This window comes from Chiloscyllium plagiosum, unplaced genomic scaffold (genome assembly GCF_037043375.1).
Source record: "Chiloscyllium plagiosum isolate Xiang-an unplaced genomic scaffold, Cpla_swu_hap1 HiC_scaffold_19, whole genome shotgun sequence".
In the NCBI taxonomy this organism is placed as follows: domain Eukaryota; kingdom Metazoa; phylum Chordata; class Chondrichthyes; order Orectolobiformes; family Hemiscylliidae; genus Chiloscyllium; species Chiloscyllium plagiosum.
In genome coordinates this window covers 16445391-16459279 of record NW_028270157.1, presented here as the reverse complement: position 1 = coordinate 16459279, position 13889 = coordinate 16445391, and the positions used below count along the sequence as shown (strand labels likewise).

The 13889-nt window shown below is 39.0% G+C and overlaps 1 protein-coding gene across 1 annotated transcript; it reads left to right on the top strand.

The window, feature by feature from the left end:
• The first annotated feature begins 286 nt into the window (after positions 1–286).
• lum (lumican) lies at positions 287–13569 on the top strand. Its single transcript, XM_043709905.2, has 3 exons — positions 287–463; positions 5766–6656; positions 11800–13569. Exons 2-3 carry the CDS (start codon positions 5786–5788, stop codon positions 11955–11957), a joined length of 1029 nt encoding a protein of 342 aa, XP_043565840.1. The 5' UTR covers positions 287–463; positions 5766–5785; the 3' UTR covers positions 11958–13569.
• Positions 13570–13889: the final 320 nt, after the last annotated feature.

The window sequence follows — 13889 nt, the reverse complement described above, 5'->3', positions numbered from 1 at the left end:
TTAAATAACATTCTCCAAAGACTTACGTACTTTGAAGTCGTTCTGAAGTTATTGGCAAACCCTGTTCATTTTTGTTGTACACTTACCAAAAACATAATTGAATCAAAATGGGCAGTTTGTGGAGATTGATACCACAATATGCAAATTATAGTGAAAAAAAACCTTCTTTTCCCAATGTCTTATCTGTACTGTAACTGTAACCATCATGCCTCATTTGGTTAATGGGCTCTATTTCCAGTGTTACTTAACACTAGCAGAGCTCAGACCCAGAGTGATGACATAGCAGCTTTATAGTTGAGGGGTGTCCACCTCTCCCACTGTTGTTGTCAGCGCTGTGCCACAGAAGTCTGGCAGCCTCCTCTTTCTCCAGAGACTAGTATACAGCACTTAATATTTGATTCTTGCCCTCATTTTCTCTGTTGCTCATTCTTTGGAATTAAGAAACAAAAGACTTCAAGCAAAGGTAGGCGAGTGGATTTCAGTTTAGCTTAACAATGATTGCAGTGTGAAAATATGTTGAGATAACTTGCTCTTTTTTCTAAAGCTACTTTCAGAAATGTTTCTTGTGCAAAAAACAAGCCTGGATCATTGCTTTTTTAACCCTTGAATGATGATTTAGCAATATTTACGTTGCAAGTAGGATCACAATTAAGAGTGTACTGCATGAATCTATACATTTTTGTAGGTTAGTGGATAACATTGAATGTGTTAAATCAAGAATGGAGGACTGCTTCTGATAATGTAGGAATGAAAAACATAATTAACAAAATGTAATACGACTGATTTGTGTTCTGTGACCAAGGTACATAGAGAACCTTGTGAATTTATGTAGAAAGTGCTCCTTAACAAATTACTACTCTTTATTGTCTACAACGAAATAGGCAACACTGCAAGGAAAGGAACGGTGATTGTTGAAAGATACATGGGGTTTATTGTGGAAATAATGTCAAAGCAATATTTTGTGATTTTAGTGCAGGGGCCAAACACAGTGCTACAAGTATGTAGACCTCTTGTCTGCACATTCCAGACAAGAGGATATCTGTCTTAGATAAGCTCAGTTGTTCATTCGGAGCAAGCCAGATTCATGTTTGAAAAAGAAAATCAGTCAAAGACAGTATTCAACATTCTTCATCTGATAGGAAACAGAAGCAGTCAGAAGCTGTCAATGCAGGTGGCAGTGTTACTGGTTCATAGAGTTAGTTGTTCGACTCTGAAGAGCTCGCTGGTTGGGTTGTTGTGATCTCTGTTTATTGAATTTTACAGGTTACCCAGTGTATACTGTGACCTGCGTTAAGGCTGAAACTGAAGTGCCCTATTGCTAATTGTGACAAAGGTGGAGGCACAGGATGTTGTGGCAGAATCATCCTTCTGAGATTTCAATCTTTGACCATTATGCTCTGGTCAAATTACCAACGGTGTTCTCAGAGGAAGCTCATTTTTAAATGCTGGGACATTAGAGATTGCATCAGTTATTTAGTGCTCCCTGAAACTGATTTTTTTCTCCTTCTATTCAGAACTACTGTATAGGCTCAAAGGGAGTGAAGGGGTTTCTTACACAATCCAGGAGTGAGTTTATGATAATAAATGTAATAGTTCCTTAAACAGAAATATATGCCAATGATTGATTTCAAGGTTACTGAGTGCTAATAAAGCAAAATAAGGACATAGAAGGTTTTAAATGAAACTTTTTGCTGTGATGAGTGGAATATTGCTGCTGCAGACCAGTCTGTGTGAGCTCACCTCTTTCAAATGCCGTCCCACTAATTACAACCATTGCTTGCTCCTAATGAGTAAAACAGAAGAGTGTTTCCATTACCACTAATTATCTTGTTGTACTTTAGGTTGCTGTAAATTGATGTTCTCATACGGAATTTATCATCATTGGCTTAGACAGAATGACAACACACCAAGTTAATTAAAATCTCCACTAACTGAAAGGGTGAATTTTTATACAAAGATATTTCCTTTGAGTGTCCATGTAGGGAAATATATAGACACTGAGGCTAAAATGCTAAAGCTTGTTTTCCTTGACACTAGATTGCCTCAGAATTTCTTCCAAATGATTTTTTTGTCAGCTCTTTCTGTGGACCCCTGTAACTGTGGTTCCTCCTGTTAATTGGATCTGGACTTGTGTACAGATTAACTGTTTATGGCAATAGGCCATTCCACCCATCCTGTCAATACTCATGCCCTTGGGCTAAGGGGCATCCTGAACTGATCCCATCCTTTTGTTCCCCAGTCCACACCTATTCAATATCCACCTTCTTTTTCGTGAAAAGAGAAAATGAATTTGCAAAGTAATTGCTGAAACCATTGTGATTGACAGCTTCATATCCTATCAATCATCATGGTCTCTCCAACGCACTTTCCCATTTTGTCACCACAACAATGCTAGAGGGGATCTTGAGGATCTGCTGGAGCTGTCAGGGTCAGGGGATTATCAGAGTGGTACCATCTCAGGCAGATAGGAGCATAGGAACAGTAGGACATCATTCAGCCGCTTGACCATTCAATGAGATCATGGCTGAACTGTACCTCATCACCAGTTACTTGCCATTTCTCCAGATCCTCCCACTTCTTTTGCCAAAAAAAATTTAATGGATCTCATTTAATAATCCAGCCTCCTAGTCTCCTTGTGCCCTTTGATGGCAACAGATTACCCCATCTGCCAGTTGCCCCCATCTAACCCTGCTTAGATGGGCAAAGGAATGGTCTGGTAGAAAGATATATCGGTTCCTCTTTTGAAAGGTCAGAAGTTAAGCATTTCTGAATATTCCAGGCATGGGATTTTCCTTTTGGTACCAAGTTCTTGAAAAGAAACCTACCAGTATACCCTTTTGCTCTATAGGGGCACAGTTGGCATGACCAGCATTAATTTAGATACTGCCACATTCTGCAGATTAGTCTCCCCAGCCCCATTTAATAGCAAATGGAATCACTGCCTGCACTTTATGCAAAATACCTTACGTTACATCAAACCACAAGAAGGCAGGTGTAACTACTGCCCACGTTCCCTGTCTGTAACCAGGAAGAAATTATGTCTTTCCCCTTCCTTCTGGATAGAAATCTGCCAATGCTCGTAGTGCCCCCCATGCCAGAAAGCACATCAGCACTCAAATGCAATAGGAAATCCAGGGAAAATTTCTTCTTGCCTTTACTTTTGGTTTTCTAAAACTGTCAATCATGATGACGATATCAGCATAAGCATGGACCAGGTGTGCATGATGGAAAACACAAAACAATTATGACATGGATAAGAAAGAAGACAGTGGAAGACACTGAAACAAACATTAAATAACTGTCAGATAAATCACCTTCTGATTGAAACAGCTAGTCTGTGGTGCATTGTTGGAATAACATAGATACCTTTCATAACCTCAAAAATATTATTTTTCCCTAGCCCAGCAGGCTTTACACCAAAGTAGAAAAATATCTGATGAGTTATGCAAAAAATTCTGAAAAGAGAGACATCTTACTGAAATTCTTTATCTTGCCCTCATCAGGACAAATGCCAAATTTCAAACAATCACAAAAATTTTAGTCTTCAGAAGAAAGCATGCTGTGATCTTTTAAAAGTACATTTTTGCACATTTTCTGATGAATGGACGATTAAAATCTTCAGTAACATGTCTCTTTTTAGTAATAGCTACATTATATAACGTTCATGTTTTATTGTGGAACATCTCCAGAACACTGGGAACACTTGAATGTTGAGAAAATACTTTATTTGCACAGCATAGAGAAATAGTGTCTTTTTGACAGAACGAAAATAACTGTAGCAATTAACATGTCCTTTCTGTCAAATGGAAGCCATTGTCAGTCTATATGTAGCTAAATTGAGGAGCCAACTATTAGAGCCCCACTTAGAATAGCAATGTTCTTGTTTGTTTCCCTCTCAAAAAGTACCATGAAACGTATTATTTGTTATTCTAAGTCACAGTTCACTAGAAACCAGAGTTGTTCCATTCACAACAACATTGGATGCTTTCTCGACCTCCAACCAGGCATCGAGAGAAAACAATACAAATAGGGATCAACAAGTTCCCAACAGAGTTAATGTCCAGCAATAGTTGGAGAGTGGCAACAGGCAAAAATTCTGGGTGACATTGTATATTTATGAGCCGTGCCCATAAAAGAATGTCTACACATGAAATGAATTTGCTACTTGTAATGTAAAACCAATTAGTGTGTTGCTGTTTAGATAGCTCATCATTCTTGCTGGCATCCCCCCAATTCTACACTCATTCAACCTTATGATATCCAAAACTTTGTTGCCTGTGCCCTAACTCAGCTGAAGTCCCATTTAACCATCACCACTTGCTCACTGGCATTGGCTCCTGATTACAAGCAGCTCCTCAATTTGATAATTTTTATTGCTTTTTGTTTTCCAAATCTTTTCGTCCCTCCCAATCTTTAATATCTTCCAGTCCTGCAGATCTGTGAGCTATCCATGCTTTTCCAATTCCAACCATCTGAACTTCTACCTTTGGTGGCTATACCTTTAGCTGCTCAGGCTGTAAGCTCAGAATTCCAGAGCCTCTCTGACTCACTGTTTCTCTTAAATGCACCTGAAAGCGCACCTTTTTGCGCAAGGTTTTAATCATGTGACAATATCTCCTTTATGTGGCTCAGAGTCAAATATTTTTTGACCATTCAAATTAGATTTTTCTAGTTATTATTCTAGTGATACAGACAATCATGTTCCAATGAATGTTTTGCAGTTCAGCTCAATCCTGCTAATATTCAGCAGCCATACAGATACCACTGCATGTACAGTGTTCAGAATGGTTGAGCTCAGCTATAATATCGCCAAGGTCTCCTTGACCAATGTTCTTATATTTCTGATCAGAGATGTGGTTGTACACCTATGGAGCAGTTGAAACTTGCACCTGAGCCTTCTGGCTCAGAGGTGGGGATACTACCATTGTACACAACAGCCACCTCCTCTTGACTGATATTGAATACTTACAATAAGCCTCAGGCTTGCCTGATCTGCCTCACTGATCAGCAGACCACTGTAGGTTCATCCGGCTAGTTAATGGATAGGTCCTTAACAATAAAGGGAAAATACTGCAGATGCTGGAACTCTGAAATAAAATTGGTGAGGGCTGGACCAGCAAGTCCTGCATAGCTATGAAGAGAGAGAAAGTTAGAATCATAGAATCCCTACAGTATGGAAACAGGCCCTTTGGCCCAACAAGTCCACACCAACTATCCGAAGAGTATCGCACCGAGAGAGAGAGCGAGAGAGAGAAAGAGAGAGAAAAAGTGAGAGGGATGAGGGATCTGGAAGGGGGGATGGAGAGAAACTGTTCCCACTCATGAAAAGTTCATGATGAAAATAACACAGACTTAAAGTCGGATTTACAAAAGAAGCAAAGATGATGTGAGCAAAGTTTTTTTTCTACACGGGGAGTAGTTCAGGTCTGGAATGCATAGCTTGAGGATGGGATAAAAGCAAAAACATGCAATACGGTATTCAACTGTAACTCGGGCCATGTGGGGGCTGGGACACCTCATGCCCTGACATCAGGATCCTGAAGCCAAAGTAAAATCCAGTTCTAATTTTGTAATGGACTTCATCAATTCAACTGGTCAATCTTTCAGGGATAACATTTGACCTCCTGATTAGAAGCCAAGCAAAATTGCATTGAAAAACCCTGAAGTTCATTGCTCAATAGTAATGCAGGATGTTCACTAAACATATATATATGTTATTTCTTTGAGATACAAGTAATAATTCCATGCCTTTTCTCTACACACAGCTTCACCATACATTCCTGAGATGAAGGCCATTCAACTTCCTATATTTGCTTTGCTGGTTAGCAGCATACTTTGTCAGTATGACTACAATGAATACTTTGGTTACTACAACCTAATAAATTTACAGGCCCCAACTTATCCAGTTTGCTCTGTTGAGTGTGACTGTCCACTAAATTTCCCCACTGCCATGTATTGCAACCATCGCAAACTTAAAACCATCCCTTTGGTACCAGCGGAAATAAAGTACCTTTACCTCCACAGCAACCAGCTCACTGGCATTCCAAATAATGCATTTGAAAATGCCACTGGTCTCCAATGGCTGGTCTTGGATGACAATCAGATTACTAGTGACAACGTAGGAAAGAATGCATTCTCAAAGCTAAAAAGCCTGAAGAGGTTGTACCTAAACAGGAACAATCTGACAGACGTTGTCCGTGGCCTACCAAAGTCATTAAAGGAACTGAGGCTTTCATCGAACAGGATCTCAAAGGTTGGAAACACCTTAAGAGGACTGGAAAACTTGACAACTCTTCAACTCAATGACAACAAATTGAAAGATGTTGGATCTTTGAGTGGATTGAAGTCTTTGACATACCTTGATTTAAGTGGCAATCAATTAGCAAAACTTCCTGATGATCCTCCAGAAGGCATAGAGATGTTTTATGTGACAAACAACAACATCAAAAGCATTCCAAAGGACTACTTTAACAAGATAAAAGACCTACAGTACCTACGTATGTCACATAATGAAATTACAGATGACGGTATCCCTGATAAAATCTTCAACATCACCTCACTCATTGAGTTGGACCTTGCATACAATGATTTGAAGAGCATCCCGCTTGTTAATGAAAGACTCGAAAATCTGTACCTACAGGCAAATAAAATTGACAGTAAGTCTGACTGTGTTTCACTCATGATAGCATCAAGTTCAGATGTTAAAAGACACAAAATAAAATGAGGAATTTAGGACTAAACTATTAAGTCAAAGTGTGCACTGTTCATAGAAAAAATTTGAAAAAATATTAAAACAGAACTTTAACATAGAAATGAATTCCAAATCAGCTGAATTGAACCATGAATATTGGAGATTTTTTTCTCTTCCTAAGGTTACTTATACTCTTAAAAGATAATTCTTATAGATAGATGTACTAACATCTATTTTGATATCAATATAAACAAAACATCTTCTGAATTCAGGCCAAATCTGATACCTGCAATATTTCAATGATATGGCAATTTATGGAAAAATTTAATTTCTAAATATCTGAAGATAATTTGCATTTTGTATGATACAGTACTGGTAGCTTCAGGGTAAATGGAAGGAAAATTGGTCACCGCTGCCACATCTGTTTGGTTGGAATTACCATGTTAAATTAGCACAAGACAACCGTTTTCGATATTCAGGTTGTCTACTGGAAACAAGTAACATAACATAAAACCATGAATTGAAACATGTTCAGTTCAGCAAAACACTGAAGAGGGAAACACACGATTAACCTAAGGTATTTGCTCCTAATCCACAACAATTCTTATTAATTAATTTCCTGCCACTATTCATTACTTTCAATAAATAAAGAGGCCATTCGACCCAAACAGTCCCTGCTAGTGTTCATAATCCACGTTAGCCTCCTTTTATTATACTTCACGTATGTCCCCTGTATTCTCTTCTCCCTCAAAACACTTTTTGAACTTCCTCTTACATGCATTTATACTATTCACTTCAAGCACTCCCTATGATAGCAAGCTCCATATTCTCACTCTGGGGAAAGAGGCTTTTTCTGATTTCCCTATTATATTTCCTAGAGATTGTGTGAGAGGTGGTGGGATGATTTTTGGTATAGTCGTTAGCACTGCTGTCTCACCAAGGACTCAGGTTCAATCCCACCCTTGGGTGGTTGTCTATATGAAGCTTACATGTTCTCTTCCTTTCTGCTGGGTGCTTGGTTTCTTCCTACAGTTAAAATGTGCAGGTTAGATGTGCCATGCTAAAAAAAAGGTGCCTTATAGTATCCAGGGATGTGAGGGTTAGCCATGGTTAATAGCCCATGTTGGGGGGGGAGGGGAGACAAGGGATTGTTGGTCTGGGTGGGATGCTCTTCAGAGGGTTGGTGCACACTCAATGGGCCAAATGGCTTCTTTCTGCACTATAGGGATACTATCCTGCAATAATGGCCTCTGGTCTATTTGTTACTCGCCACAAGCAGAAAATGTTATTGGGTCCACAGGAAACATAATGTGCGAGGTGACCTTTTTAAGCAGAATGAAAACTCTCCATTTCCTGGCAGCAGGTTGAGATGCAGAGGTTTGGTCAGCTGCAACATATTGGGCCTTATATTGGCCCATGTCAAGTTCTGGCTTGCAACACTATTGTACGCAATGGATATTTATTACATAAAACCTTTTTGTAATTCCAATGAAGAAACAATGGCACGTGAAACTCTTGTGGTACCCAGTTCATGTTTATTTAGAGGTGACTTGCACCAACTAGCTTTGTGCTATGTAGTCACTGTGCAACGTCAGTGGTTTTCTGTCCTTAACTCTCTGACGCGAGCAAGGGGAGCAGGAGAATGACAGCTTGGATCGGTAGCTTTGGGTCAGTAAGGATGGGTCAGTGGTGAGGTGGTTGTAGAGGCATGGAGAGTGGAAAAGGGTAGAGCCTGGTGTTGTTGAAACAGGTAGTCAGTGTAAGAAGGTGAGGAATCTGAAGGGTGCTGTCAGTGCTGTTCAGATGTAAGTCCACCTCAAGATGTTGGCTGACAGAGTCCTTATACTGCCTTAAGTTTTACAACATCACAATGATCCCCTCTGAGGATGCTCTGTGAGAACGTCCTTCAAATGCATAGAAGGGAGAGTCAGCTGAGCCTACAAGTTCTACCATTTCACACAGAAAAGTGAGTACAGCATTGGACAATAACTCAAACATTCGATAAAGAGTGAACATAAAAACACATTATTTCCCTTCCAAAGAAAGAAATGTCCCTAACATCCCTGTAAACATCATGCACGCCAGTCATAAGACTGGAAGACAATAACATGTAGGAGCAGAAATAGGCCATTCAACCCATTGAGTTTATTCTACCATTTAATTAAATCATGACTGATCTGATATTCATCAAATCCACTTTCCTCCATTATCCCCATATTGTTCAATCCTTTACTGATTCAAAATCGGTTGATCTCAACCTTGAATCTAATTAACCATGAAGTAGTCCATCTATTTAGATCTCTGACTGACTTTGTCTAATCAAATACAGGTAACATGCACTTGATTAAAGTGAAACCAGTGCAATGTGAAATATTTATAAGTGAAATTTAATTTTGAAAAATACCCTTTGTGCTCTCAGGTCTTATGTGAAGGGAATTGGTCAAGAAAGTTGTGTCCATGAAGCAGAGTCTCCCTGTCTGATCAGGAGCCTCTTCTATAGCCCACTTGTTGAGACAGCATGGTCAGCTGACAGTGGTTTTCCTTCCTCTGCCATGTGATTACGCACGTCTCCTGTGCACATCTTGGCACTTTCAATCCATTTGGAATTGTGTAGGAATCGGAGAGCAGAAATAGAGTCTTCTTCTTGTTGCATCTTTGGGAATGTTGCACAGCTGGCAAAATCTTCCACACTCTCTCAGATCAAATCTATCAAAACTGTTTGTAATGCTAAAGCCATTTGTTAGGTCAGATTTCTCTTTCCATGGAGAGAAGAATGTTATTGTACCAATTTGCTTGCTGCCATATTTTTTACTGGCAAGGTGATTTACAAGTAAGAAACTTTTGAGAGTGTCAAGAGACTTGGCCATTTCTTTTCATAATGGCCATGCTAACCTGTGTTGCCGCTTCTAGTGGTCTGTATGTCTGTTCTCCCAAATCCCTTTGAGTATCTACCCCAGCGAGAATTTTCTTTTCTAAGTAATATATGACTATTTACATTTCTTTCTCAAATGTTATACCTCACATTGATCTAGTTTTAAGTGCAATCACATATCACTTTAACATTTTAATTTAGTTCATTTTTTTTTCCAAATTGTTGCCATACTCCAGAATTTAGTTCCTAGTTTATCAGCAAATTTAGAAATTGACTGTTTTTTTTAATTCCAGTGTATAAACAATTAGTGTGGATCCCCACTTTCCATTTTTAGACATTCTGAATAGTTTTCCATTACCTCACACTAACTAATAATTTCAGGTGGATTATTTGAAAAGTAGCAGTGAGACCACTTTTGTCATACCCTAGACTGGACACATTGCACCTTTTGATTATTAAATCCATGAACACATTAAGATATCAGTTAGATTAGTTCACACTGCGGTATTTTCCTGGCTGTCATTAATAACAGCCAAGAAATCCTCTCATTATAGAATCCCTACAGAGTGGAAGCAGGCCTTTTCGCCCATTGAGTCCACACCGACCTTTTAAAGAGACTCAGTTCCTCTACCCTATCCCTGTAATTTCCTTGACTAATCCACTTAGTCTGCATACCCTTGGACATTATGGGCAATTCAGCATAGCCAATTCTCTAAGCCTACACATATTTGGACCATGGGAGGAAACTGGAGCACTCAGAGGAAACATACACAGACACTGGGAGAATGTACAAACTCCACACAGTCACCCAAGGCTGGAATTTAACTTGGATCCCTGGCACTGTGAGGCAGCATTGCTGACCGCTGAACCACCAGGCCATCTTAGACTTCTTTGTTAACTGCTTATAGTTAATACACAGTTCATTGGGAAGCTCATCACTGTCCTAGGTTAAAACCCTCATACAAGACAAGCAATATAATCTTAAGAAAATCCATACAGCTATGGTCCTCTAAGATAGTATTATGGTACAGCTAACTTTCAACGAGTAGCTTCAGGTTCAAATCCCACCCCAGGATTTGAATAACAAGGAAGCTGTATTTAGATTACATTACAGTGTGGAAACAGGCCCTTCGGCCCAACAAGGCCACACCGACCCGCCACCCACCCATACCCCTACATTTACCTCTTACCTAACAATACGGGCAATTTAGCATGGCCAATTCACCTGACCTGCAGGTCTTTGGACTGTGGGAGGAAACCAGAGCACCCGGAGGAAACCCACGCAGACACGGGGAGAATGTGCAAACTCCACACAGTCAGTCGCCTGAGGCGGGAATTGAACTGCTGTGAGGCAGCAGTGCTAACCACTGTGCCACCGTGCCGCCCACATTCAGGTGCATTCAGAACACAGCCAAACAGGTTGATTACCAACTTGCAAATCTTACCAATATGTCAGGCAGTATGTGGAGTATACCCTTTAAGCTACAAAGCCTCTGCTTTAATCTGTTCTGGAAAATGGAAGCTACAGAAACGGACCTAAGTATATGCTTCATTTGTCTCATGCATCTCTCAATTAAGGGAAACCTCCCAAGTCTTCAGTCCTATCTCTGTAATCTAATCACCCTCTTAGATCTCTGTGTCCTCTAATTCTAGCCTCTTGTTCAATCACTGGGAGTCATGACTTCAGTTACCAAGTGCCTAAACTTGAATTTCCTTCCGAACCTTCAGCACCTCCTCTCCTTTATAATGTGCTGCTTAAAATCCTATCTCTTTCACCAAGATGTTTTGATTATCTGTCACATTAGCTTCTGACGTGATTTAATGTCAAATTTTGTTCAATACCCATGAAGTATCTTGGGACAAGGCACTGTGTAAATGCAAGCTGGTCTTGTAGGAAATTATTAGGACACAGATTCTTGACAGTACTATTACCATTATCTGAAACTCTTAATATATTTATATACCTTGTGTTTATAGACTTTTTCATCTAAATGTAATAATCTATGCCAATAAACTAATTTCCACTATGATAGGAAATGGTGATATATTTAGACTTTGTGCTAAATTATGTAATATTTCCCAAACATTAGAATGCTCAAAGACATTAAACTCTAAATCTGAGATGCTCCATATATTGCTGAAATGTTGCACTTAGCTTTATATTACAAGAATCAATATTCCTTGGGTCACTCTAATACAATGAGTGTCTCTAAATCTCTGAATCTTCATTTTGCAGAGTTTACCTTGCAGAGCTTCTGTCGTGTTACTGGACCATTGGATTTCTCCAGCATCAGGCACCTGCGTCTGGATGGTAACAACATCTCTCGAGCCAGTGTGCCCTATGATCTGATCCGATGTCTGCCCCTGGCCTCGGATATTACACTTGATTTTTGATCTACATCCACTTAATTGGGAAGACCTGAGGGCAGACTTTAACACTGTGTAGCTGTCTGTCTTGTCCTCCTGCCTCACCCCCAACCCCGAATTCCCCAAGGTTTCCCAATCAGATTTGTTCACTTGTTAACACATCATGTCATGCATACTAACACTTTTCGATCTTATATCTTCACATAACCATAACTTTTCTACTAGATTTTCAAACAGCTAAAGAAAACCAACAGAATTATTGAAAAGAAAGGAACGTAACAGTAAGTCGAGGTTAAGGGTAAAGCTGCATAATGTGGAAAGAAGGTATTCTTTCAAAATGGAAGGTATTTTGGGATCTTTACAAGGATACATTTGAATCAACCATCTGTTGTACACATATTCAGCAATAGTCAAATAAAGCTTGTGATGAGAAGTTACAAAAAAGAATAAATCAGTGATTGCAATGCTAAAATTAAATCAACTTACTTTCCTGTATTTTGAGAATCCTCTTTTGCTCTGTTTTTTATAATAGCGATACAAATATTACAAAGGAACTTTTAAAAGATTCAGCTCTTTTATAACCAACTATGTTCTGTGCAAACTTGCCATTCAAATTATGCAGTTCAGAAGATTTTTCAAATAATTCCTCACCAAAATATTATATTCGTAAGTCCTCTAAAAGATTATCAACTTGTACTGACTTAAATAGTATCAGCGCTATCTATAATTACTGTATTATAGAGTAGGTTTGAAGAAAAACACATAGGATCTGTAGAATGTGGGAGAACAGGAGTTTGATGGGATTTAGCAATTTAAAGCTTGTACAGAAGTTATTACGAAATAAAGATTAACAGTAAACATTATTGTAATAACCAAGTGAGTGGCTTTCTTTCAATAACTTGCTTAAATTTACTTGGCTTAAAAAGCTGGCAGTCTTGCAACTTTTAGATTAGTTTTTCATAGGGACAATGAAATATTTTAACCACAGCTTGCATCATACATTGTAAATCATGCATGATCTTTTACCCGTTTTTCTTTGTATGCAAATTTGAAGTTTTGTGCAGGAAATAGAGCATGGTTAATTTAGCAGCAGCAGCCATGGCTGGCTTTAATTTATCTGTTGTATTTTTGGCTTTAGCTGACAGCCTTGAGTCTGCAGTAATGTCCTTAGTATGCAACCATTGTTTACACAGCCAGGTATGCCACTAGGTTTGAGTTTGTTGGGTCTCTCAAATACCAGTGCTATTTGTTTGCAAGGAAATCTATCCAACTGTCAACCAGGCTATAACGTGAGGGCATCTTTTAGGCTCAGAGTACTCCACCTTTGGGGAATGAGTGGACAGTTATCTGACGTTGGTATGTTACACCATTATAATAAGACACTTGCTTAAGCTGATCGCACAATGGTAATCCTGATCAACATGGAAAAACACAGCTGGAAGTGGACTTCACAAGATCTCCGCCAGGATGGGATAGATGTGGAATTATTGAATTTTATAAATCCACAAAAAAGGGTGTTCCAGACAACTGACCTGAAAAATGTATCACTTCCAAATGTAATGAACTGACCTTGTAGTTTTAACTCTGTACACAACTTTTATTTTTCTCACATTAACCATTAAAATATATCTTCACCTTTCTTCAACTGTGCTTTATTTTATTCAATAAATTTGTGAACCTCCACCTATTTGTTATTGATATATAAAGATAAATTCACCTAATAAAGAAAGACACTTCTGGTACATAGGCTGCACAACAGATTCAACACATCAAGCCAAAAAAATCCAAAGAACTGCAGATGCTGGAAAACAGAAACAAAAACACAAGTTGCTAGAAAAACTCAGCAGGTCAGGCAACATCTGTGGAGAGAAAGCAGAGCCAATGTTTTGCGTTCAGTGACCCTTCCGTTATAAGTAACAAACCTCTTGTTCAATCGAGTATTTGTTTGTTAGATGCTGT